Source organism: Megascapheus bottae, chromosome 37 (assembly GCF_031878675.1).
Source record: "Megascapheus bottae isolate mThoBot1 chromosome 37, mThoBot2.hap1, whole genome shotgun sequence".
In the NCBI taxonomy this organism is placed as follows: Eukaryota; Metazoa; Chordata; class Mammalia; order Rodentia; family Geomyidae; genus Megascapheus; species Megascapheus bottae.
In genome coordinates, this window is record NC_143545.1 from 2,613,676 (window position 1) to 2,638,675 (window position 25,000).

At 41.7% G+C, this 25,000-nt stretch overlaps 1 protein-coding gene across 1 annotated transcript in view; it reads right to left on the minus strand.

Moving 5' to 3' along the window:
- The window catches only part of A2m (alpha-2-macroglobulin), a 46,575-nt gene that overhangs the window by 15,840 nt on the left and 5,735 nt on the right, over positions 1-25,000 (minus strand). The window contains exons 5-15 of the mRNA XM_090325327.1: positions 24,198-24,218; positions 23,318-23,486; positions 22,882-22,966; positions 22,123-22,243; positions 8,930-9,044; positions 7,781-7,890; positions 6,928-7,089; positions 2,317-2,547; positions 1,846-1,912; positions 896-1,038; positions 333-482 (exon numbers count right to left, since the gene is read on the minus strand). Of these exons, the coding sequence (XP_090181453.1) occupies positions 333-482; positions 896-1,038; positions 1,846-1,912; positions 2,317-2,547; positions 6,928-7,089; positions 7,781-7,890; positions 8,930-9,044; positions 22,123-22,243; positions 22,882-22,966; positions 23,318-23,486; positions 24,198-24,218 (1,374 nt within the window). The remainder of the gene's footprint in view (positions 1-332; positions 483-895; positions 1,039-1,845; positions 1,913-2,316; positions 2,548-6,927; positions 7,090-7,780; positions 7,891-8,929; positions 9,045-22,122; positions 22,244-22,881; positions 22,967-23,317; positions 23,487-24,197; positions 24,219-25,000) is intronic.

Consider the following 25,000-nt stretch of genomic DNA (forward strand, 5'->3'; position numbering starts at 1 on the left):
TAGATACATATCTAGCTATCTGAATCTATCTATCTATGAATCTATCTATGAATCTATCTATGAATCTATCTATGAATCTATCTATCTATCTATCTATCTATCTATCTATCTATCTATCTATCTATGTATCTATCTATCTATGCATCTGCCTTTCCATCCATCCGTCTGACCAGCTATCTATCTGTCTGTCTATGTATCTATCTAATGATCTATCTAGCTATCTAGTTATATTTCTTTCTATCATCTATTTCTTCATCTTCTGGTCTGTCTGTCTGTCTGAACCCACACATCTGCTTCTGGCCTCGCTGGCAGGGGCGGCGGGCGGGACTCACGGAGGTGGCTGACAGCTCGGCCTCGGGCTTCAGCAACAGCACACTCTGGTCCACGGCGCGCAGGGCGCACAGCGACTGGGGCGAGGCCGAGAGGCGCAGGTGGGCGAGGGAGGCCGGGGGCTGCTGTGCCTGGCTGAAGCTCAAGTCCACCTGTGGGGAGGGGGAGACGGTCACCCCACAGGCCCAGGGTCACCCACGCCCTTCCTGACCACATTCCCCAGCTGGCATCACTCTGGCTTAATGCAGATGTGCTTAAAGTCTGTCTGTCTGTCTGTCTGTCTGTCTGTCTGTCTCTCTTTGGTGCCAGTCCTGGGGTTTGAACTCAACATCTGGGTGCTTTCTCTGAGCTTTTTCATTTGAGGCTGGCACTCTACCACTTGAGCCACAGCTCCACTTCAGCTTTTGGCTGGTTCATGGGAGATAAAGAGTCTCATGGACTTTCCTGCCCCAGGCTGGCTTTGAACCACGATCCTGAGATCTCAGCCTCCCGAGGAGCTGGGATGACAGGCGGGATCCCTGGGTACCCGGCTCAAGTGTGAGAGGTTAGCACAGAAAGAACACACCTTGTTGTCTAGGCAGTATTCGATCTCATATTTTGCCGAATCGCCGAACATTTCCCCGTCAGGTAAAATACTGAAGATGAGAAGCCGGGCAATGGGCGCCAGCTCTGACCCCACCGGGAGCGCGACAGGAAACTGGCCTTTCACTGAGGTATGGACAGGAGGGGACAAATCAACCATGGATCAGGCCTTAGCTCAGAGCTGAAAGGAAATCACACTTCTTCCTATGAATTTTGCCAGTCCCGGGGCTTGAACTCAGGGCCTGAGCGCTGTCTTGAGCAACTTTTCTCAACGCTAACTCTCTACCACTTTGAGCCACAGAACCACTTCCGGCTTTTTCTGTGCACATGGTACTGAGGAATCGAACCCAGGGCTTCATGCATGCTAGGCGAGCACTCCACCACTAGGCCACACGCCCAGCCTGTGAAAGGAAATTAGGGTGTAGCACACTGGAACATCAATTCAGGGCCTGAGCGTTTTCACTCCAGCCTGGCGCTCCACCATTTGAACCACAGCTCTACTTCCGGCATTTTGGTGGTTCGTTGGGAGAGAAGTGTCTCTTGAATTTGTCTGCCGGAGTTGCCTTTGCACCTGGATCCTCAGATCTCAGCCTTTAGGGTCATAGGAGTGAGGCCCCAGCACCTGGAATTTAGTGATATTTGAATGTGTTTTTGGAGGTCATGGGGCTTGAACCTGGGACCTGCGCGCTGTCCCTGAGCTCTGCATCTCAAGGCTACTGCCCTATCCATTGTGCCACAGCACCACTTCCGGTTTCCTGGTGGGTCCCTGGAGATGAGAGTCTCACAGACTTTCCTACCCAGGCTGGCTTTGAACCATGATCCTCAGATCTCAGCCTCCTGAGGAGCTGGGCTGACGGCGTGAGCAGTGGTGCCTGGCTTGTCTGGTGTGTCCGTGGGGTGAGGCTGAGAGGTGGGGATGGGGGAAGCACTTACGATCGTCCTTGTTCTCCACTGGCTGTTTGTGGAAACCGGTCCACACGATGCTTCCCTTGGCCATTATCTGAAAGAAAGGACACGGAATGCATCTACCAGCTTTTTTATTTTATGTGGGTTGTAGGATTTGAACTCTGGGCCTGGGCATTGTCCCCGAGCTCTTCAGCTCAAGGCGACCCCCCCCCCCATTGAGCCACAGCCCCACTTCCAGTTTTCTAGAGGTTCATTGGAGATAAGAGTCTTTAGTGCCTGGGTTGGCTTTGAACCAGGATCCTCAGATCTCAGCCTCCTGAGTGGCTGGGATGACGGGGGCCGGGGTGGGGGCACCTGTGCTTATTGGGCTCCTGTGTGTAGTGATTATCTCCAAAGACCCAGCCTTTCCAAAGGATCACGGGTGAGGCATCCAGCTTTTTTGGGGGTGATCCCTGGGCCCCCAGCTCAAGGAGAGAACAGCAGAGCTTCTTGTCTCACCACGTAATAGAAGGCGAGCTCCTTCAAGTCTGGCAGGAAGGAGTGGCTCACGATGTAGTGCACCTGCACCTGCCGGGCCTGGCCACAGCGCAGCCTGCTGGGCAGGGGTTCGAGGCGGACAAAGCTCTTGGTGTGGGAGAACACGGAGGTGGCAGTGTGCTGGGCTTCCTGGTTGTCCTCATTCACCCAGCGGTAGCCGCTGTAGCAGGGAATCACATCCTTGTGCTTCACCTAGTGCAGCAGGGGAAGGGCGCTTACCACAGGTCATGACACAGGCCACGGCCCAGGCCACGGCCCAGGCCACAGATCAGGCCATGGCACAGGCCATGACACAGGCCAGGACACAGGCTATGGCACAGGCATGGTGGTGGGAAAGCCAGGCAATACTGTGCATGACATAGGACAGAGGCTATCTCAAGGTACGTAGCAAGGATTTATCATGTGCTATGCTCTGCAACACCTCATATGATGTATCATAACACAGTGTATACCTTAACATGTCGTAATCTACAGTGTCCTATGTGAATCTACGGTGGAATATGCTATGACTTATGAGGTATAGTATTATACACACTGTATCATTTACATATTATGTATTATGATCTACTATATAATGATATGTTTTTATAACTCATATACTATAGACTACATTATATTATAGTGTAGTCTAGAGTACCCAATTTTATTTACATGATATAACATATATCACATATGCAATTTATGCATATTATATAGTGATAAATTGGAGATGATATAGTACATTATATATCATCTATGCCATCTATAGTATATAATATAAACCTACATTATATAATATAGTACATGATATATTTTTATACTTTATAATGCAGATCATATAGTATATATCATACAGCATATATATTATGTAGTATATCATATAGTAAATGATATAGATTTATATTATATAATATAGACAATTATATAATATATTTTATATAATAGATATTTATATATTATATATTATATGATATACTATATATTAGGTATTTTACAGTAATATAGTATGAACGATATGCACTATTTATGATAATACATATAAAATATAATAAAACATAATGTACAATAATACATATATAATATCATATAAATCTGCAACATAATATGCTATGCTAATATCATAATATAATACATACATACAATATATAGAATATACTATATAATGTACAATATATGACATATATGATCTGTCACATATCATACATAATATATATTATGCAGTATGGTATTAGATATTATATATAATATGGCATATGATACGTGAAATTTATATATATTACATGTAATATATTATATAGTATATTATAATCTATGTAACATATACTATATATAATTATACATATTGTACTAGATACAGTATAAATTATATATTTTATCATATATAATATATACATATAGATTACATTTACAGATTCTATTATATATATATTTTTTATTTATTTTTATTTATTTTATTTTTATTTATTTATTTTTGCCAGTCCTGGGCTTGAGCTCAGGGCCTGAGCACTGTTCTTGGACTTTCTCAAGGCTAGAGCTCTACCACTTGAGCCTCAGCACCACTTCTGGCTTTTTTGTATGTATGTGGTACCAAGGAATCGAACCCGGGTCTTTGTGCATGCTAGGCAAGCACTTTAACCACTAGGCCAAACTCCCGGCCCTATATATTTTTTCTTTACAGACTGTATGCTTTCAACAAAGGCCTGTAATCTCCCTGTCCCACCTTGACTACTAGCTAGGCTGTGTAAAAGCAATGTATATCTCTGTCAAATGCAGGTATGATTTGCCTTTTCACTGTACACTGTCCTAGGCTTGATATTTATGTATCTGAAGAACATAAAAGCAGGCCTTCGTTGACACGATAGTTTTCTCCAGTCCTTTGCATGCTTTACCTATGTAGATAAAGACATGGAAAGCACGTTGAAAGAGGAAATAAATCCTCTATAGAAATGGAGAATTAATGTTTTAGAAAAGAATGCTATCTCTCTTTCCCCCTCCCTATCCCCCTCTCTCTCTCTGCCTCTGTCTCTCTCTGCCCATACTGGGCCTGGAGCCGTCTCTGAGATTCTTTTGCTCAAGGCTGTACCATGTGTGGCTTCTGAGGTGGTTGACTGGAGATAAGCATCACTGAGTTTCCTGCCTGGGCTGGCTTCAAACTGTGTGGATGGAGAACTCCACAAGGGAATTTCCCACAATGCTCCTGTGTGGATGGAGAACTCCACAAGGGAATCTCCCACAATGCTCCTGTGTGGATGGAGAACTCAGTAAGGGAATCTCCCACAATGCTCCTGTGTGGATGGAGAACTCAGTAAGGGAATCTCCCACAATGCTCCTGTGTGGATGGAGAACTCAGTAAGGGAATCTCCCACAATGCTCCTGTGTGGATGGAGAACTCAGTAAGGGAATCTCCCACAATGCTCCTGGGTGGATGGAGAACTCAGTAAGAGAATCTCCCACGATGCTCCTGTGTGGATGGAGAACTCAGTAAGGGAATCTCCCACAATGCTCCTGTGTGGATGGAGAACTCAGTAAGGGAATTTCCCACAATGCTCCTGTGTGGATGGAGAACTCAGTAAGGGAATCTCCCACAATGCTCCTGTGTGGATGGAGAACTCCACAAGGGAATTTCCCACAATGCTCCTGTGTGGATGGAGAACTCAGTAAGGGAATCTCCCACAATGCTCCTGTGTGGATGGAGAACTCAGTAAGGGAATCTCCCACAATGCTCCTGTGTGGATGGAGAACTCAGTAAGGGAATCTCCCACAATGCTCCTGTGTGGATGGAGAACTCCACAAGGGAATCTTCCACAATGCTCCTGTGTGGATGGAGAACTCAGTAAGGGAATCTCCCACAATGCTCCTGTGTGGATGGAGAACTCAGTAAGGGAATCTCCCACAATGCTCCTGGGTGGATGGAGAACTCAGTAAGAGAATTTCCCACAATGCTCCTGTGTGGATGGAGAACTCCACAAGGGAATTTCCCACAATGCTCCTGTGTGGATGGAGAAGTCAGTAAGGGAATCTCCCACAATGCTCCTGTGTGGATGGAGAACTCAGTAAGGGAATCTCCCACAATGCTCCTGTGTGGATGGAGAACTCAGTAAGAGAATTTCCCACAATGCTCCTGTGTGGATGGAGAACTCCACAAGGGAATTTCCCACAATGCTCCTGTGTGGATGGGAGAACTCCACAAGGGAATTTCCCACAATGCTCCTGTGTGGATGGAGAAGTCAGTAAGGGAATCTCCCACAATGCTCCTGTGTGGATGGAGAACTCAGTAAGGGAATCTCCCACAATGCTCCTGTGTGGATGGAGAACTCAGTAAGAGAATTTCCCACAATGCTCCTGTGTGGATGGAGAACTCCACAAGGGAATTTCCCACAATGCTCCTGTGTGGATGGAGAACTCAGTAAGGGAATCTCCCACAATGCTCCTGTGTGGATGGAGAACTCAGTAAGGGAATCTCCCACAATGCTCCTGTGTGGATGGAGAACTCCACAAGGGAATCTCCCACAATGCTCCTGTGTGGATGGAGAACTCAGTAAGGGAATCTCCCACAATGCTCCTGTGTGGATGGAGAACTCAGTAAGGGAATCTCCCACAATGCTCCTGTGTGGATGGAGAACTCAATAAGGGAATCTCCCACAATGCTCCTGGGTGGATGGAGAACTCAGTAAGAGAATTTCCCACAATGCTCCTGTGTGGATGGAGAACTCAGTAAGGGAATCTCCCACAATGCTCCTGTGTGGATGGAGAACTCCACAAGGGAATCTCCCACAATGCTCCTGTGTGGATGGAGAACTCAGTAAGGGAATCTCCCACAATGCTCCTGTGTGGATGGAGAACTCAGTAAGGGAATCTCCCACAATGCTCCTGTGTGGATGGAGAACTCCACAAGGGAATTTCCCACAATGCTCCTGGGTGGATGGAGAACTCAGTAAGAGAATCTCCCACGATGCTCCTGTGTGGATGGAGAACTCAGTAAGGGAATCTCCCACAATGCTCCTGTGTGGATGGAGAACTCAGTAAGGGAATTTCCCACAATGCTCCTGTGTGGATGGAGAACTCAGTAAGGGAATCTCCCACAATTCTCCTGTGTGGATGGAGAACTCCACAAGGGAATTTCCCACAATGCTCCTGTGTGGATGGAGAACTCAGTAAGGGAATCTCCCACAATGCTCCTGTGTGGATGGAGAACTCAGTAAGGGAATCTCCCACAATGCTCCTGTGTGGATGGAGAACTCAGTAAGGGAATCTCCCACAATGCTCCTGTGTGGATGGAGAACTCCACAAGGGAATCTCCCACAATGCTCCTGTGTGGATGGAGAACTCAGTAAGGGAATCTCCCACAATGCTCCTGTGTGTATGGAGAACTCAGTAAGGGAATCTCCCACAATGCTCCTGTGTGGATGGAGAACTCAGTAAGGGAATCTCCCACAATGCTCCTGTGTGGATGGAGAACTCAGTAAGGGAATCTCCCACAATGCTCCTGTGTGGATGGAGAATCAGTAAGGGAATCTCCCACAATGCTCCTGTGTGGATGGAGAATCAGTAAGGGAATCTCCCACAATGCTCCTGTGTGGATGGAGAACTCACTGTGAGTGTGAGGTGGTTTCCTGTAATGCTCGTGGTGTCGATGGAGAGCTGCACCAGGCCGTGCTGGTCCGTGGTGGCGTTGGAGCGGTGGTTGGCCTCGGGTGCTGTGATGAAGACGAGCTGGCCGGGCATGGCGTGGCCTTTGCCGTCCTCTAAGCGCACCTGCAGAGTCAGTGTCTGGATCAGATCCCTACATACTCTCTCGGGGGCTCAAAGCACGTCCAGAGATGATGCAGACTCATCATCTATGGTATCATATACTGTCTAGAGTAGATACATGCGTCATTGTCCCAGGAAAGAAAAAACGGAGCATTTGAGGAGAGAAAGCAGGAAAGAGACGACAATCAAGGATGACCCTGCGACATCGCTGCTGGATATTTTGGAATTATTATGTATTAAATATAACTTTTGGAGACATATAGCACCAAAGAGTAATATAGGAATAGATCCTGCTAACTCAGGAATCCAATTTATTTGGACCTCCAATCCTGATTGTTTTGGGGGGGTAGAGGGGAGGGTGTTGGTAGCAGGGCTTGAACCCACAGCTTTAACTTTCTTGCTGAACTTTTACTGCCCAAAGATGGTGCTGTACTACTTGAGCCACACATCCACCTCTGGCTTTTTGTTAGTCAAATGGAGATAAAAAGAGTCTTTCGGATGTGGCTGTCTGGGCTGGCTTCGAACCGGGATCCTCTGAACAGATCTATTCTGATGTGGCTTTCGACCTTTGGTTCTGTTACCGTACGTGGGCTGAAATCCTATTTCTCTGGCCATATGGCTTGCTGGAGTTGACCAAGAGACATGGCACAGGGAATGGAGTTGGGGAGCGAGCACCGAGTGTCAGTGACCCCACCTGTGCAAAGAAGGGGATCCCCCGTCGAAAATGTGGGTCCACTTGGACGAAGGAGAGTTTGGTTATGGTTGTGGTGATGGAGCTGGATGCTCTGCCGGTTAATTCCACGTCTGAAAACCAAAATAAGAAATAGGCCATTAAGAAAGAATGCAGATTTATTTTAATATTTATATATTGTATGCTATTTACATATATTGCTATTGCAGGCTTGTTTTATGCAATGCACCATTCCCTGTGTTATATTGTATTTTGTACATACCATGCATGATCATAGAATATTACATAATTATATAAAAACCATATATAGCATAGAAAATATATTTATATAGAATTATACAATATTATATTTGCTAAATTATAAAGTACATATACTTTACATCTAAAGTACATCATATACTTTATTTTATAATTATATGCTAAATTACATAACAGCACATATTTTATTGCATATGGTAATATGTGCTCAACATATATTTGTGCATTTAATTATATAATGTTTTACTACATATTTTAATATGTACTTAATATATGTATATATTTAATTATATAATAATATATTTTATTACACATAAGGTATAATATAAAGATACAGATGACATGTAATTCTATATTGCTATAGTCATATATGATTATTATGTATTACAAATATGTATTCATATAATAGTTACATATAAAATTATTATATAATACATAACTATTATATATAATAGTTATAGCTATATTATATCACAGTTACAGCTACATACAAGTAGCAGTAAATATTTATATTTAAATATTATATTCATATTTTGTAGACAGTGGTAACATTTAGAAGATTAAGGCTATATAATGTTAAATGATTGTATATAGTTATTTTGTACCATACAAGATATAGCATAAGTGTGATAATATAACATAGTATCATGTTATAATAATGATATAGTATGGTTCCGTGTTGTATATTAGATGTTTTGTGCTGGTGCAGGGGCTGGCACTTAGGTTCTTGGATCCTTGCTTAGCCCTCTTTGCTCAGCCTGTGGAGTAGCTGGGATTCCACGGGGGAGTCCCGGGGTCTGCACTGGTGACGTGCTGACATTTCTATGCTTCCTCCACTTCTGCAGTCCATACTCGGAATCATTTGTAGCTCCCGGACCCACGTGGCACACCAACCTGTCCCTTCTTCTTGGATCTTGGCCTCGGTTTCCAGCTTCATTTCGTACTCTTGTCTCTTCAACTGGAAGGCTTTGGTTTTGACCGTCTGAGTCATGCAGCCATGGCTGTTGAGCTTGAGAGGAGAGAAAAATCCAACAGAAAAACCATAAGGCCTGTTCCATGCCACAGGCCAGCTGGCCAACACAGGGAAGCATTTTTCCTTCCTTCCTTCCTTCCTTCCTTCCTTCCTTCCTTCCTTCCTTCCTTCCTTCCTTCCTTCCTTCCTCCCTCCCTCCCTTCCTCCCTCCCTTCCTTCCTTCTTTCCCTCCCTCCCTGCCCCCTCCCTCCCTCCCTGCTTCCTTCCCTCCTGTGCCAGTTCTGGGACTTGAACTCAGGGCCCTGATGCCGTTCTTGATCCTTTTTGCTCAAGAGCTGCTCCCTAACCCCTGGGCTGCAGCTCCACTTCCAGCCATTCTGGAGCTTCGTGGAGACTCGTGTGCCTGGGCTGGCTTTAAACTGTGGATCCTGAGGTGTCAGCTAGGCCTTGCGGGGTGACCCGCCAGCATTTTCTCTAATGAGTTACTGCATCGGGGGCAGGGGCTCATTCCCCTCCACGTCTTGTATATAACATGTGCGGGGACAGTACAGTCCATGTACTAATCATGCACAACGAGTTATATGTTATTTCATATATTATATTATATACTATATTATAAGTTGTCTATTATATATTATATATATATATATGGCCAGTCCTGGGCTTGAGCTCAGGGCCTGAGCACTGTCCTTGGATTTTTCTCAAGGCTAGAGCTCTACCACTTGAGCCTCAGCACCACTTCTGGCTTTTTTCTATGCATGTGGTACCGAGGAATCGAACCCGGGTCTTCATGCAAGCTAGGCCAGCACTCCACCACCAAGCCCGATTTATATATTATTATGTGTTCTATAGTGCATTATATATTATATTATATAACATAACAATTATGGATCACATTATCCATTACATATAACATGGTGTATTATACATCACATGTACTGCTGCATCATCTATTATCTATTACATCATCTATCATCTATCCATCATCTATCATCTATCACATCATCTATTATCTATCCATCATCTATCATCTATCCATCATCTATCATCTATGCATCATCTATCATCTATGCATCATCTATCATCTATGCATCATCTATCATCTACACATCATCTATCATCTATCCATCATCTATCATCTATCCATCATCTATCATCTACGCATCATCTATTATCTATCCATCATCTATCACCTATGCATCATCTATCATCTACACATCTTCTATCATCTATCCATCATCTATCATCTATCCATCATCTATCATCGATCATATCATCTATCATCTATCCATCATCTATCATCTATCCATCATCTAACATCTATCCATCATCTATCATCTACACATCATCTATTATCTACACATCATCTATCATCTATACATCATCTATCATCTATCCATCATCTATCATCTATCATCTATCCATCATCTAACATCTATCCATCATCTATCATCTACACATCATCTATCATCTACACATCATCTATCATCTATACATCATCTATCATCTATCCATCATCTATCATCTATCCATCATCTATCATCTATCCATCATCTATCATCTATACATCATCTATCATCTATACATCATCTATCATCTATCCATCATCTATCATCTACACATCATCTATCATCTATCCATCATCTATCATCTACACATCATCTATCATCTACGCATCATCTATCATTTACGCATCATCTATCATCTATCCATCATCTATCATCTACACATCATCTATCATCTATCCATCATCTGTCATATATCCATCATCTATCATCTACCCATCATCTATCATCTACACATCATCTATCATCTATCACATCACCTAACATCTATACATCATCTATCATCTATCCATCATCTATCACCTATCCATCATCTATCATCTATCCATCATCTATCACCTATCCATCATCTATCATCTATCATCTATCCATCATCTATCATCTATCCATCATCTATCATCTATGCATCATCTATCATCTATGCATCATCTATCATCTATGCATCATCTATCATCTACACATCATCTATCATCTATCATCTATACATCATCTATCATCTATCCATCATCTATCATCTATCCATCATCTATCATCTACACGTCATCTATCATCTATCCATCATCTATCATCTATCCATCATCTATCATCGATCATATCATCTATCATCTATCCATCATCTATCATCTACACATCATCTATCATCTATACATCATCTATCATCTATCCATCATCTATCATCTATCCATCATCTATCATCTACACAGCATCTATCATCTACACATCATCTAACATCTATCCATCATCTATCATCTACGCATCATCTATCATCTACGCATCATCTATCATCTATCCATCATCTATCATCTACGCATCATCTATCATCTACGCATCATCTATCATCTACACATCATCTATCATCTACACATCATCTATCATCTACACATCATCTATCATCTATCCATCATCTATCATCTACACATCATCTATCATCTACACATCATCTATCATCTACACATCATCTATCATCTATCCATCATCTATCATCTACACATATTCTATCATCTACACAGCATCTATCATTTACGCATCATCTATCATCTATCCATCATCTGTCATCTATCCATCATCTGTCATCTATCCATCATCTATCATCTATACATCATCTATCATCTATCCATCATCTATCATCTATCCATCATCTATCATCTATCCATCATCTATCATCTACACATCATCTATCATCTATCACATCACCTAACATCTATACATCATCTATCATCTATCCATCATCTATCACCTATCCATCATCTATCACCTATCCATCATCTATCATCTACACATCATCTATCATCTATATATCATCTATCATCTATCCATCATCAATCATCTATCCATCATCTATCATCTATGCATCATCTATCATCTATCCATCATCGATCATCTACACATCATCTATCATCTATCCATCATCGATCTTGTATCCATCATCTATCATCTACACATCATCTATCATCTATCATCTATACATCATCTATCATCTATCCATCATCTATCATCTATCCATCATCTATAATCTACACGTCATCTATCATCTATCCATCATCTATCATCTATCCATCATCTATCATCTATCCATCATCTATCATCTACCTATCATCTATCATCTACACATCATCTATCATCTATCCATCATCTATCATCTATCCATCATCTATCATCTATCCATCATCTATCATCTACACAGCATCTATCATCTACACATCATCTAACATCTATACATCATCTATCATCTATCCATCATCTATCATCTATCCATCATCTATCATCTACACAGCATCTATCATCTACACATCATCTAACATCTACACATCATCTATCATCTATCCATCATCTATCATCTATCCATCATCTATCATCTATCCATCATCTATCATCTATCCATCATCTATCATCTATTCATCATCTATCATCTATCCATCATCTATCATCTATGCATCATCTATCATCTATCGATCATCTATCATCTATCCATCATCTGTCATCTATCCATCATCTGTCATCTATCCATCATCTATCATCTACACATCATCTATCATCTACACATCATCTATCATCTATCCATCATCTATCATCTATCCATCATCTATCATCTATACATCATCTATCATCTACACATCATCTATCATCTACCCATCATCTGTCATCTATCCATCATCTATCATCTATCCATCATCTATCATCTATCACATCATCTATCATCTATCCATCATCTATCATCTACACATCATGTATCATCTATCCATCATCTATCATCTATCCATTATCTGTCATCTATCCATCACCTATCATCTATACATCATCTATCACCTATCCATCATCTATCATCTATCCATCATCTATCATCTATCCATCACCTATCATCTACGCATCATCTATCATCTATCCATCATCTATCATCTATCCATCATCTGTCATCTATCCATCACCTGTCATCTATACATCATCTATCATCTATCCATCATCTATCATCTATACATCATCTATCATCTATCCATCATCTATCACCTATCCATCATCTATCATCTATCCATCATCAATCATCTATGCATCATCTATCATCTACACATCATCTATCATCTACCCATCATCTTTCATCTATCCATCATCTATCATCTATCCATCATCTATCATCTATCACATCATCTATCATCTATCCATCATCTAACATCTATACATCACCCATCATCTATCCATCATCTATCATCTACCATCATCTATCATCTATCCATCATCTATCATCTATCCATCATCTATCATCTATCCATCATCATCTATCATCTATCCATCGTCTGTCATGTATCCATCGTCTGTCATCTATCCATCGTCTGTCATCTATACATCATCTATCATCTATCCATCATCTATCATCTACACATCATCTATCATCTATCCATCATCTATCATCTATCCATCATCTATCATGTGTCCATCATCTATCATCTACACATCATCTATCATCTATCACATCATGTATCATCTATCCATCATCTATCATGTATCCATCATCTATCATGTATCCATCATCTATCATCTACACATCATCTATCATCTATCCATCATCTATCATCTATCCATCATCTATCATCTATCCATCACCTGTCATCTATCCATCACCTATCATCTATCCATCATCTATCATCTATCCATCATCTATCATCTATCCATCATCTGTCATCTATCCATCACCTGTCATCTATCCATCACCTATCATCTATACATCATCCATCATCTATCCATCATCTATCATCTACACATCATCTATCATCTATCCATCATCTATCATCTATCCATCATCTATCATCTATCCATCACCTGTCATCTATCCATCACCTATCATCTATCCATCATCTATCATCTATCCATCATCTATCATCTATCCATCATCTGTCATCTATCCATCACCTGTCATCTATCCATCACCTATCATCTATACATCATCCATCATCTATCCATCATCTATCATCTACGCATCATCTATCATCTATCTGTCATCTATCATCTATCCATCATTTGTCATCTATCCATCACCTATCATCTATACATCATCTATCATCTATCCATCATCTATCATCTATACATCATCTATCATCTATCCATCATCTATCATCTATACATCATCTATCATCTATCCATCATCTATCATCTACGCATCATCTATCATCTACAAATCATCTATCATCTATCACATCATGTATCATCTATCCATCATCTATCATCTATCCATCATCTATCATCTATCCATCATCTGTCATCTATCCATCACCTATCATCTATCCATCATCTATCATCTATCCATCATCTATCATCTACGCATCATCTATCATCTATCCATCATCTATCATCTATCCATCATCTATCATCTATCCATCATCTGTCATCTATCCATCACCTATCATCTATCCATCATCTATCATCTATCCATCATCTATCATCTATCCATCATCTGTCATCTATCCATCACCTATCATCTATACATCATCTATCATCTATCCATCACCTATCATCTATCCATCATCTATCATCTATCCATCATCTATCATCTACGCATCATCTATCATCTATCCATCATCTATCATCTATCCATCATCTATCATCTATCCATCATCTGTCATCTATCCATCACCTATCATCTATACATCATCTGTCATCTATCCATCATCTATCATCTATCATCTATCCATCATCTGTCATCTATCCATCATCTATCATCTATCATCTACCCATCATCTGTCATCTATCCATCATCTATCATCTATCCATCATCTATCATCTATACATCATCTATCATCTATCCATCATCTATCATCTATCCATCATCTATCATCTATCACATCATCTATCATCTATACATCATCTATCATCTATCCATCATCTATCATCTATCCATCATCTATCATCTATCACATCATCTATCATCTATCCATCATCTAACATCTATACATCACCTATCATCTATCCATCATCTATCATCTACCATCATCTATCATCTATCCATCTTCTATCATCTATCCATCATCTATCATCTATCCATCATCATCTATCATCTACACATCATCTATCATCTATCCATCATCTGTCATCTATCCATCGTCTGTCATCTATCCATTGTCATCTATACATCATCTATCATCTATCCATCACCTATCATCTATCCATCATCTATCATCTACACATCATCTGTCATCTATCCATCATCTATCATCTATCCATCATCTATCATCTATCCATCATCTGTCATCTATCCATCACCTCTCATCTATCCATCATCTATCATCTATCCATCATCTATCATCTATCCATCATCTATCATCTACGCATCATCTATCATCTATCCATCATCTATCATCTATCCATCATCTATCATCTATCCATCATCTGTCATCTATCCATCACCTATCATCTATACATCATCTATCATCTATCCATCATCTATCATCTATACATCATCTATCATCTATCCATCATCTATCATCTATCCATTGTCTGTCATCTATACATCATCTATCATCTATCCATCATCTATCATCTATCCATCATCTATCATCTACCCATCATCTATCATCTACCCATCATCTATCATCTATACATCATCTATCATCTACACATCATCTATCATCTATCCATCATCTATCATCTACCCATCATCTATCATCTACCCATCATCTATCATCTATCCATCATCTATCATCTATCCATCATCTATCATCTATCCATCATCTATCATCTATCCATCGTCTATCATCTACCCATCGTCTATCATCTACCCATCATCTATCATCTATACATCATCTATCATCTATCCATCATCTATCATCTATCCATCATCTATCATCTATCCATCATCTATCATCTACCCATCATCTATCATCTACCCATCATCTATCATCTATACATCATCTATCATCTACACATCATCTATCATCTATCCATCATCTATCATCTACACATCATCTATCATCTATCCATCATCTATCATCTACACATCATCTATCATCTATACAACATCTATCATCTATCCATCATCTATCATCTACACATCATCTATCATCTACCCATCATCTGTCATCTATCCATCATCTATCATCTATCCATCATCTATCATCTACACATCATCTATCATCTACACATCATCTGTCATCTATCCATCATCTATCATCTACACATCATCTATCATCTATACATCATCTATCATCTATCCATCATCTATCATCTACACATCATCTATCATCTATCCATCATCTATCATCTACACATCATCTATCATCTATACATCATCTATCATCTATCCATCATCTATCATCTATCCATCATCTATCATCTACACATCATCTATCATCTATACATCATCTATCATCTATCCATCATCTATCATCTACACATCATCTGTCATCTATCCATCATCTACCATCTATCATCTATCCATCATCTATCATCTATCCATCATCTACCATCTATCATCTATCCATCATCTATCATCTATCCATGATCTATCATCTATCCATCATATATCATCTAACACATCATCTATCATCTACACATCATCTATCATCTATCCATCATCTATCATCTATCACATCATCTATCATCTATCCATCATCTATCATCTATACATCATCTATCATCTAACACATCATCTATCATCTACACATCATCTATCATCTATCCATCATCTATCATCTACACATCATCTATCATCTACACATCATCTATCATCTACACATCATCTATCATCTATCCATCATCTATCATCTATACATCATCTATCATCTATCCACCATCTATCATCTATCCATGATCTATCATCTATCCATCATCTATCATCTAACACATCATCTATCATCTATCCATCGTCTGTCATCTATCCATCATCTATCATCTATCCATCGTCTGTCATCTATCCATCATCTATCATCTACACATCATCTATCATCTATCCATCATCTATCATCTACACATCATCCATCATCTACACATCATCTATCATCTATCCATCATCTATCATCTATACATCATCTATCATCTATCCACCATCTATCATCTATCCATGATCTATCATCTATCCATCATCTATCATCTAACACATCATCTATCATCTATCCATCGTCTGTCATCTATCCATCATCGATCATCTATCCATCGTCTGTCATCTATCCATCGTCTGTCATCTATCCATCATCGATCATCTATCCATCATCTATCATCTATCCATCATCGATCATCTACCCATCGTCTGTCATCTATCCATCATCTATCATCTATCCATCATCTATCATCTATGACATCATCTATCATCTATCCATCATCTATCATCTATCCATCGTCTGTCATCTATCCATCGTCTGTCATCTATCCATCGTCTCTCATCTATCCATCGTCTGTCATCTATCAATCATCTATCCATCATCTGTCATCTATCCATCATCTATCATCTATCCATCATCTATCATCTATCCATCATCTATTATCTACACATCATCTATCATGTATCCATCATCTGTCATCTATCCATCATCTATCATCTATTCATCATCGATCATCTATCCATCATCTATCATCTATACATCATCTATCATCTATCCATCATCTATCACCTATACATCATCTATCATCTATCCATCATCTATCATCTACACATCATCTATCATCTACACATCATCTATCATCTACACATCATCTATCATCTATCCATCATCTATCATCCACACATCATCTATCATCTATCCATCATCTATCATCTATCCATCATCTATCATCTATACATCATCTATCATCTATCCATCATCTATCATCTACACATCATCTATCATCTACACATCATCTATCATCTACACATCATCTATCATCTATCCATCATCTATCATCTACACATCATCTATCATCTATCCATCATCTATCATCTACACATCATCTATCATCTACACATCATCTATCATCTACACATCATCTATCATCTACACATCATCTATCCATCATCTATCATCTATCCATCATCTATCATCTATCCATCATCTATCATCTACACATCATCTATCATCTATACATCATCTATCATCTATACATCATCTATCATGTATCTATCATCTATCATCTATCCATCAACTATCATCTATCCATCATCTATCATCTACACATCATCTATCATCTACCCATCATCTGTCATCTATCCATCATCTATCATCTATCCATCATGTATCATCTATCCATCATTGATCATCTATCACATCATCTATCATCTATACATCGTCTATCATCTATCCATCATCTCTCATCTATCCATCATCTATCATCTATCCATCATCTATCATCTATGACATCATCTATCATCCATCCATCATCGATCATCTATCCATCATCTATCATCTATGCATCGTCTGTCATCTATCCATCATCTATCATCTATACATCATCTATCATCTATTCATCATCTATCATCTATCCATCATCTATCATCTACCCATCATCTATCATCTACACATCATCTATCATCTACACATCATCTATCATCTATCCATCATCTATCATCCACACATCATCTATCATCTATCCATCATCTATCATCTATACATCATCTATCATCTATCCATCATCTATCATCTACACATCATCTATCATCTACACATCATCTATCATCTACACATCATCTATCATCTACACATCATCTATCATCTATCCATCATCTATCATCCACACATCATCTATCATCTATCCATCATCTATCATCTATCCATCATCTATCATCTATACATCATCTATCATCTATCCATCATCTATCATCTACACATCATCTATCATCTACACATCATCTATCATCTACACATCATCTATCATCTATCCATCATCTATCATCTACACATCATCTATCATCTATCCATCATCTATCATCTATCCATCATCTATCCTCTATACATCATCTATCATCTACACATCATCTATCATCTATCCATCATCTATCATCTATCCATCATCTATCATCTATCCATCATCTATCATCTACACATCATCTATCATCTATCCATCATCTATCATCTACACATCATCTATCATCTATCCATCATCTACCATCTATCATCTATCCATCATGTATCATCTACACATCATCTATCATCTATCCATCATCTACCATCTATCCATCATCTATCATCTATCCATCATCTATCATCTATATATCATCTATCATCTATCCATCATCTATCATCTATCCATCATCTATCATCTATCCATCATCGATCATCTACACATCATCTATCATCTATCCATCATCTATCATCTACACATCATCTATCATCTACGCATCATCTATCATCTATCCATCATGTATCCTCTACACATCATCTATCATCTATCCATCATCTATCATCTATCCATCATCTATCATCTACACATCATCTATCATCTATCCATCATCTATCATCTACACATCATCTATCATCTATCCATCATGTATCCTCTACACATCATCTATCATCTATCCATCATCGATCATCTACACATCATCTATCATCTATCCATCATCTATCATCTATCCATCATCTATCATCTATCCATCATGTATCCTCTACACATCATCTATCATCTATCCATCATCTATCATCTATCCATCATCTATCATCTACACATCATCTATCATCTATCCATCATCGATCATCTACACATCATCTATCATCTATCCATCATCTATCATCTACACATCATCTATCATCTACGCATCATCTATCATCTATCCATCATGTATCCTCTACACATCATCTATCATCTATCCATCATCTATCATCTATCCATCATCTATCATCTACACATCATCTATCATCTATCCATCATCTATCATCTACACATCATCTATCATCTATACATCATCTATCATCTATTCATCATCTATCATCTATCCATCATCTATCATCTACACATCATCTGTCATCTATCCATCATCTACCATCTATCATCTATCCATCATCTATCATCTACACATCATCTATCATCTATCCATCATCTATCATCTACACATCATCTATCATCTATCCATCATCTATCATCTATCCATCATCTATCATCTATCCGTCATCTATCATCTACCCATCATCTATCATCTACACATCATCTATCATCTATCCATCATCTATCATCTATCCATCATCTACCATCTATCCATCATCTATCATCTACACATCATCTATCATCTATCCGTCATCTATCATCTACCCATCATCTATCATCTACACATCATCTATCATCTATCCATCATCTATCATCTATCCATCATCTACCATCTATCCATCATCTATCATCTACACATCATCTATCATCTATCCATCATCTATCATCTACACATCATCTATCATCTACACATCATCTATCATCTATCCATCATCTATCATCTATCCATCATCTACCATCTATCCATCATCTATCATCTACACATCATCTATCATCTATCCATCATCTATCATCTACGCATCATCTATCATCTATCCATCATGTATCCTCTACACATCATCTATCATCTATCCATCATCTATCATCTATGCATCATCTATCATCTACACATCATCTATCATCTATCCATCATCTATCATCTACACATCATCTATCATCTATCCATCATGTATCCTCTACACATCATCTATCATCTATCCATCATCGATCATCTACACATCATCTATCATCTATCCATCATCTATCATCTATCCATCATCTATCATCTACACATCATCTATCATCTATCCATCATCTATCATCTACACATCATCTATCATCTATACATCATCTATCATCTATTCATCATCTATCATCTATCCATCATCTATCATCTACACATCATCTGTCATCTATCCATCATCTACCATCTATCATCTATCCATCATCTATCATCTACACATCATCTATCATCTATCCATCATCTATCATCTACACATCATCTATCATCTATCCATCATCTATCATCTATCCATCATCTATCATCTATCCGTCATCTATCATCTACCCATCATCTATCATCTACACATCATCTATCATCTATCCATCATCTACCATCTATCCATCATCTATCATCTACACATCATCTATCATCTATCCATCATCTATCATCTATCCATCATCTATCATCTATCCATCATCTATCATCTACCCATCATCTATCATCTACACATCATCTATCATCTATCCATCATCTATCATCTATCCATCATCTACCATCTATCCATCATCTATCATCTACACATCATGTATCATCTACACATCATCTATCATCTATCCATCATCTATCATCTATCCATCATCTATCATCTACACATCATCTATCATCTACACATCATCTATCATCTACACATCATCTATCATCTACACATCATCTATCATCTACCCATCATCTATCATCTATCACATCGTCTGTCATCTATTAATGATCTAATGTCTTCTGTATTCTCTATTTATTCTGTGTAGACTCGTCTGGAGTCTGGTCCAGGGGTTCACTGCTCGCCCAGCTTGCACTGAAGCCCTGGGTTCCATTCCTCCTGTGTGTGTGTGTGTGGGGGGGGGGCGGGCACGCGCACGCTCACCTGTGGGCACGCGCAGGTCCATCCGCGGACACGCCCACCCGCGGACACGCCCACAGGCAGGCACGCCCACCCGCGGACACGCCCACAGGCAGGCACGCCCACCCGCGGACACGCCCACAGGTAGGCACGCCCACCCGCGGACACGCCCACAGGCAGGCACGCCCACCCGCGGACACGCCCACAGGTAGGCACGCCCACCCGCGGACACGCCCACTGGCAGGCACGCCCACCCGCGGACACGCCCATAGGTAGGCACGCCCACCCGCGGACACGCCCACTGGCAGGCACGCCCACCCGCGGACACGCCCATATGTAGGCACGCCCACCCGCGGACACGCCCACTGGCAGGCACGCCCACCCGCGGACACGCCCACAGGCAGGCACGCCCACCCGCGGACACGCCCACAGGCAGGCACGCCCACCCGCTGACATGCCCACCCGTGGACACGCCCCCTCCCCCGCCCCCCCCCGGGCTCCCCCGGGCTTCCCGGGACCCACCGGCCGGCGGAAGCTCTGGCAGAAGGCCTCGGCGTCCTCCCCGGGGCAGCGCGCGGGCTCCGTGTACCGGCGGCAGACCTTCACCTCCGCGCGGCCCGGCACCGGCTTCCCGAACGTGTACCTGCCGGGCGGGGCGGGGCGGGGATGAGGGCGGGGCGGCGTGTGGTGAGGGCGGGGCCGGGGCGAGGGCGGGGCCGGAGAGAAGGTGGGGCGGGGCCGGGGGCGGGGCCTGGAAGAGGGCGGGGCGAGGGTGTGGGCGGAGCGAGGGCAGAGCCGGGGACGAGGGCGGGGCATGGTGAGGGCGGGGCCGGGGACGAGGGCGGGGCGAGCGCGGGGCCCGGGCGAGGGCGGGGCCGAAGAGAAGGCGGGGCGGGGCCGGGGGCGGACCTGGAAGAGGGCGGGGCGGGGATGTGGGCGGAGCGAGGGCGGGGCCGGGGATGAGGGTGGGGCGGGAGAGGGCAGGGCCGGCGAGAGGAGGAGGAGAAGGAAGAGGAGGAGGAAAAGATAGGAGGAGGAGGGGGAGGAGGAGGAGGAAGAGGGGAGGAGGAGGAGGAAGAGGAGGAGGAGAGGAGTGGAGGAGGATGGAGAGGAGGAGGAGGAAGAGGAGGAGGAGAGGAGTGGAGGAGGAGGGAGAGGAGGATGAGGAGGAGGAGGAGAGGAGGAGGAGGAGGGGAGGAGGAGGAGGAGGAGGAGGAAGAGGGGAGGAGGAGGAGGAAGAGGGGAGGAGGAGGAGGGGAGGAGGAGGAGGCCTCCACTCACAGGCCGCACACGGACACGTTCATCTCCTCATCCAGGATGGTGAGCACCTCCGGCACTGTCACTGTCACCTCAAACTTGGGGAGCACTGTGGAAGAGGGGCAGAGCCAGTTGGAGCTTCAGGCTGCGGCGGTGGGGTGGGGGTGAAGGACCCTTCCCGGGCCTCCCTTCCAGGTCAGTCCTGACCCCTGGCCCTCCGAGGGGCCATGGGTGGCCACAGCTCCACGTTCTGCTTTTCTCCCCTCCCCCCCTGACTTTCCTCCCCAGGCTGGCTTTGAACCCCCATCCTCAGATCTCAGCCTCCTGAGTAGCTGCGATGACAGACCTGAGCTCTGATGGCCGGGCTAGGAGGGTGCCTTGAGTTGCAGCATTGGCTGCCACCAGCCAGGAGTGGTTTAGGTGCACTGGAAAGGCCCCCATGCTGCCCAGGGATCCCTACCGAATTCCTCCACGCTGAACAGGTGCTTGGCCGTGGCCCCGGACTCCATCTGCACCACCATGCTGTAGCTGCCCTGGGGAGGCTCTGAGGACAGCGGGAAGGACAGCTGCCGGAGGCCTGTGTCCAGCTGGAGACCCTGCCACTGCGCCACCCTGTTCCCTTTGGGGTCCTACAGAGCAAAGAGGCATCGGGGATCAAAGGACCCGGCTGTAGATGAACTAGAATCAAGGGACCCACAGGTGAGGTAATGACAGCAGGGACAGAGGCCTGGATTACAATAGCCACGAAGACCTGGCTGTAGAGGGATTAGGACACAGAAAGGGACGGACGGATGACTCCAGATGAAGGAGCCCAGCTGGACAGGACAATCAATCAAGGGTAGGGGGTCTGTGAGTCAATTAATTACAATCGATAAAATGCACCTAGAGTCTAGGATTCAATGAATTACAATAGTTAAAAGGCCAGTTAAGGACAAAGAGACCCAGGCTGTAAATGAGTTGCAACAGGTAAAGGGTCATGGAGACAGGTAAATGAATTACAATAAATAAAGGGACTTAGCATGTAGGGCTAAATTAATTTACAGTAAATAGCTAAAGGGATTTAGAATCAAGGGCTAGATGAATCACAATAGATAAAGGGACCCAGCTGTAAATGAATTACAACAGGAAAAGGGACGTAGACAGGGGTAAAATCATTATATTAGAGACTTAGAGCTCATTAATCCAGTAATTACAATAGGTAAAGAGTCCAATTAATCACAGTAGAAAAAGGAAATCTAAGATCAATTAGTTGCAATAGAGAAAGGGAGCTGGACTCTACGGATGAATTGATTTGAATAAATTAGGGGACCTGGGGTCCACGGATACATGAATTTCCTTACCCGAATGTACAATAGTTGAATCTGAAAGAGTAAAAAAAGAAAAAGAAAAAGAAAGAATGCATCTCATGAGCATTTTCAAACCTGGCATATATCTGTACATGTCCAAGATATACACACATATTATATATATGATAGACATATATCACAAATAGAGATATATATTATAAAACAAATCCTGTATACCCATAACATATATTCCATACACACTTATCACATACATATATCATGTATATTGCATATATATTACCTTTTGCACATATACATCACACACATATACCTTATATATATCGTCAGTCCTGGGGCTTAAGTTCTGGGCCTGGGCACTGCCCTTGAGCTCTTTTACTCAAGGTTGGTGCTCTCCTACTTAAACCACAGCACCATTTCTGGTTTTCTGGTGGTTCCTTGGAGATAAGAGTCTCATGAATTTTAGTGCCCAGGCTGGCTTTGAACCGTGATCCTTAGATCTCAGCCTCGTGAGTGGCTGGGATGACAGACGTGAGCCACCAGCACGTGGCTTATAGATTATATATCAAAGGTCTATTCACGAGTCTATTATCTAGTTTGATGTTTGCATTGTCCTAAAACCATGCACCTGCTCTTGAAAGTGAACCTTGAGGAGCAAAAGCTCATCTTCCTTCAAAGTCAAGATTGCACAGAAAATAAAAACCTTTAAAGCTCTAAGAAATGATTTAAACTTATGTCCTTGGATAGTTTTCTGTGTCTAATATTGAATTTATTTTCCCATCTGGAAACTGAGAAGGAAGTCAATTGCATGACAGCTGACAATACCAGATGTTTCAGAC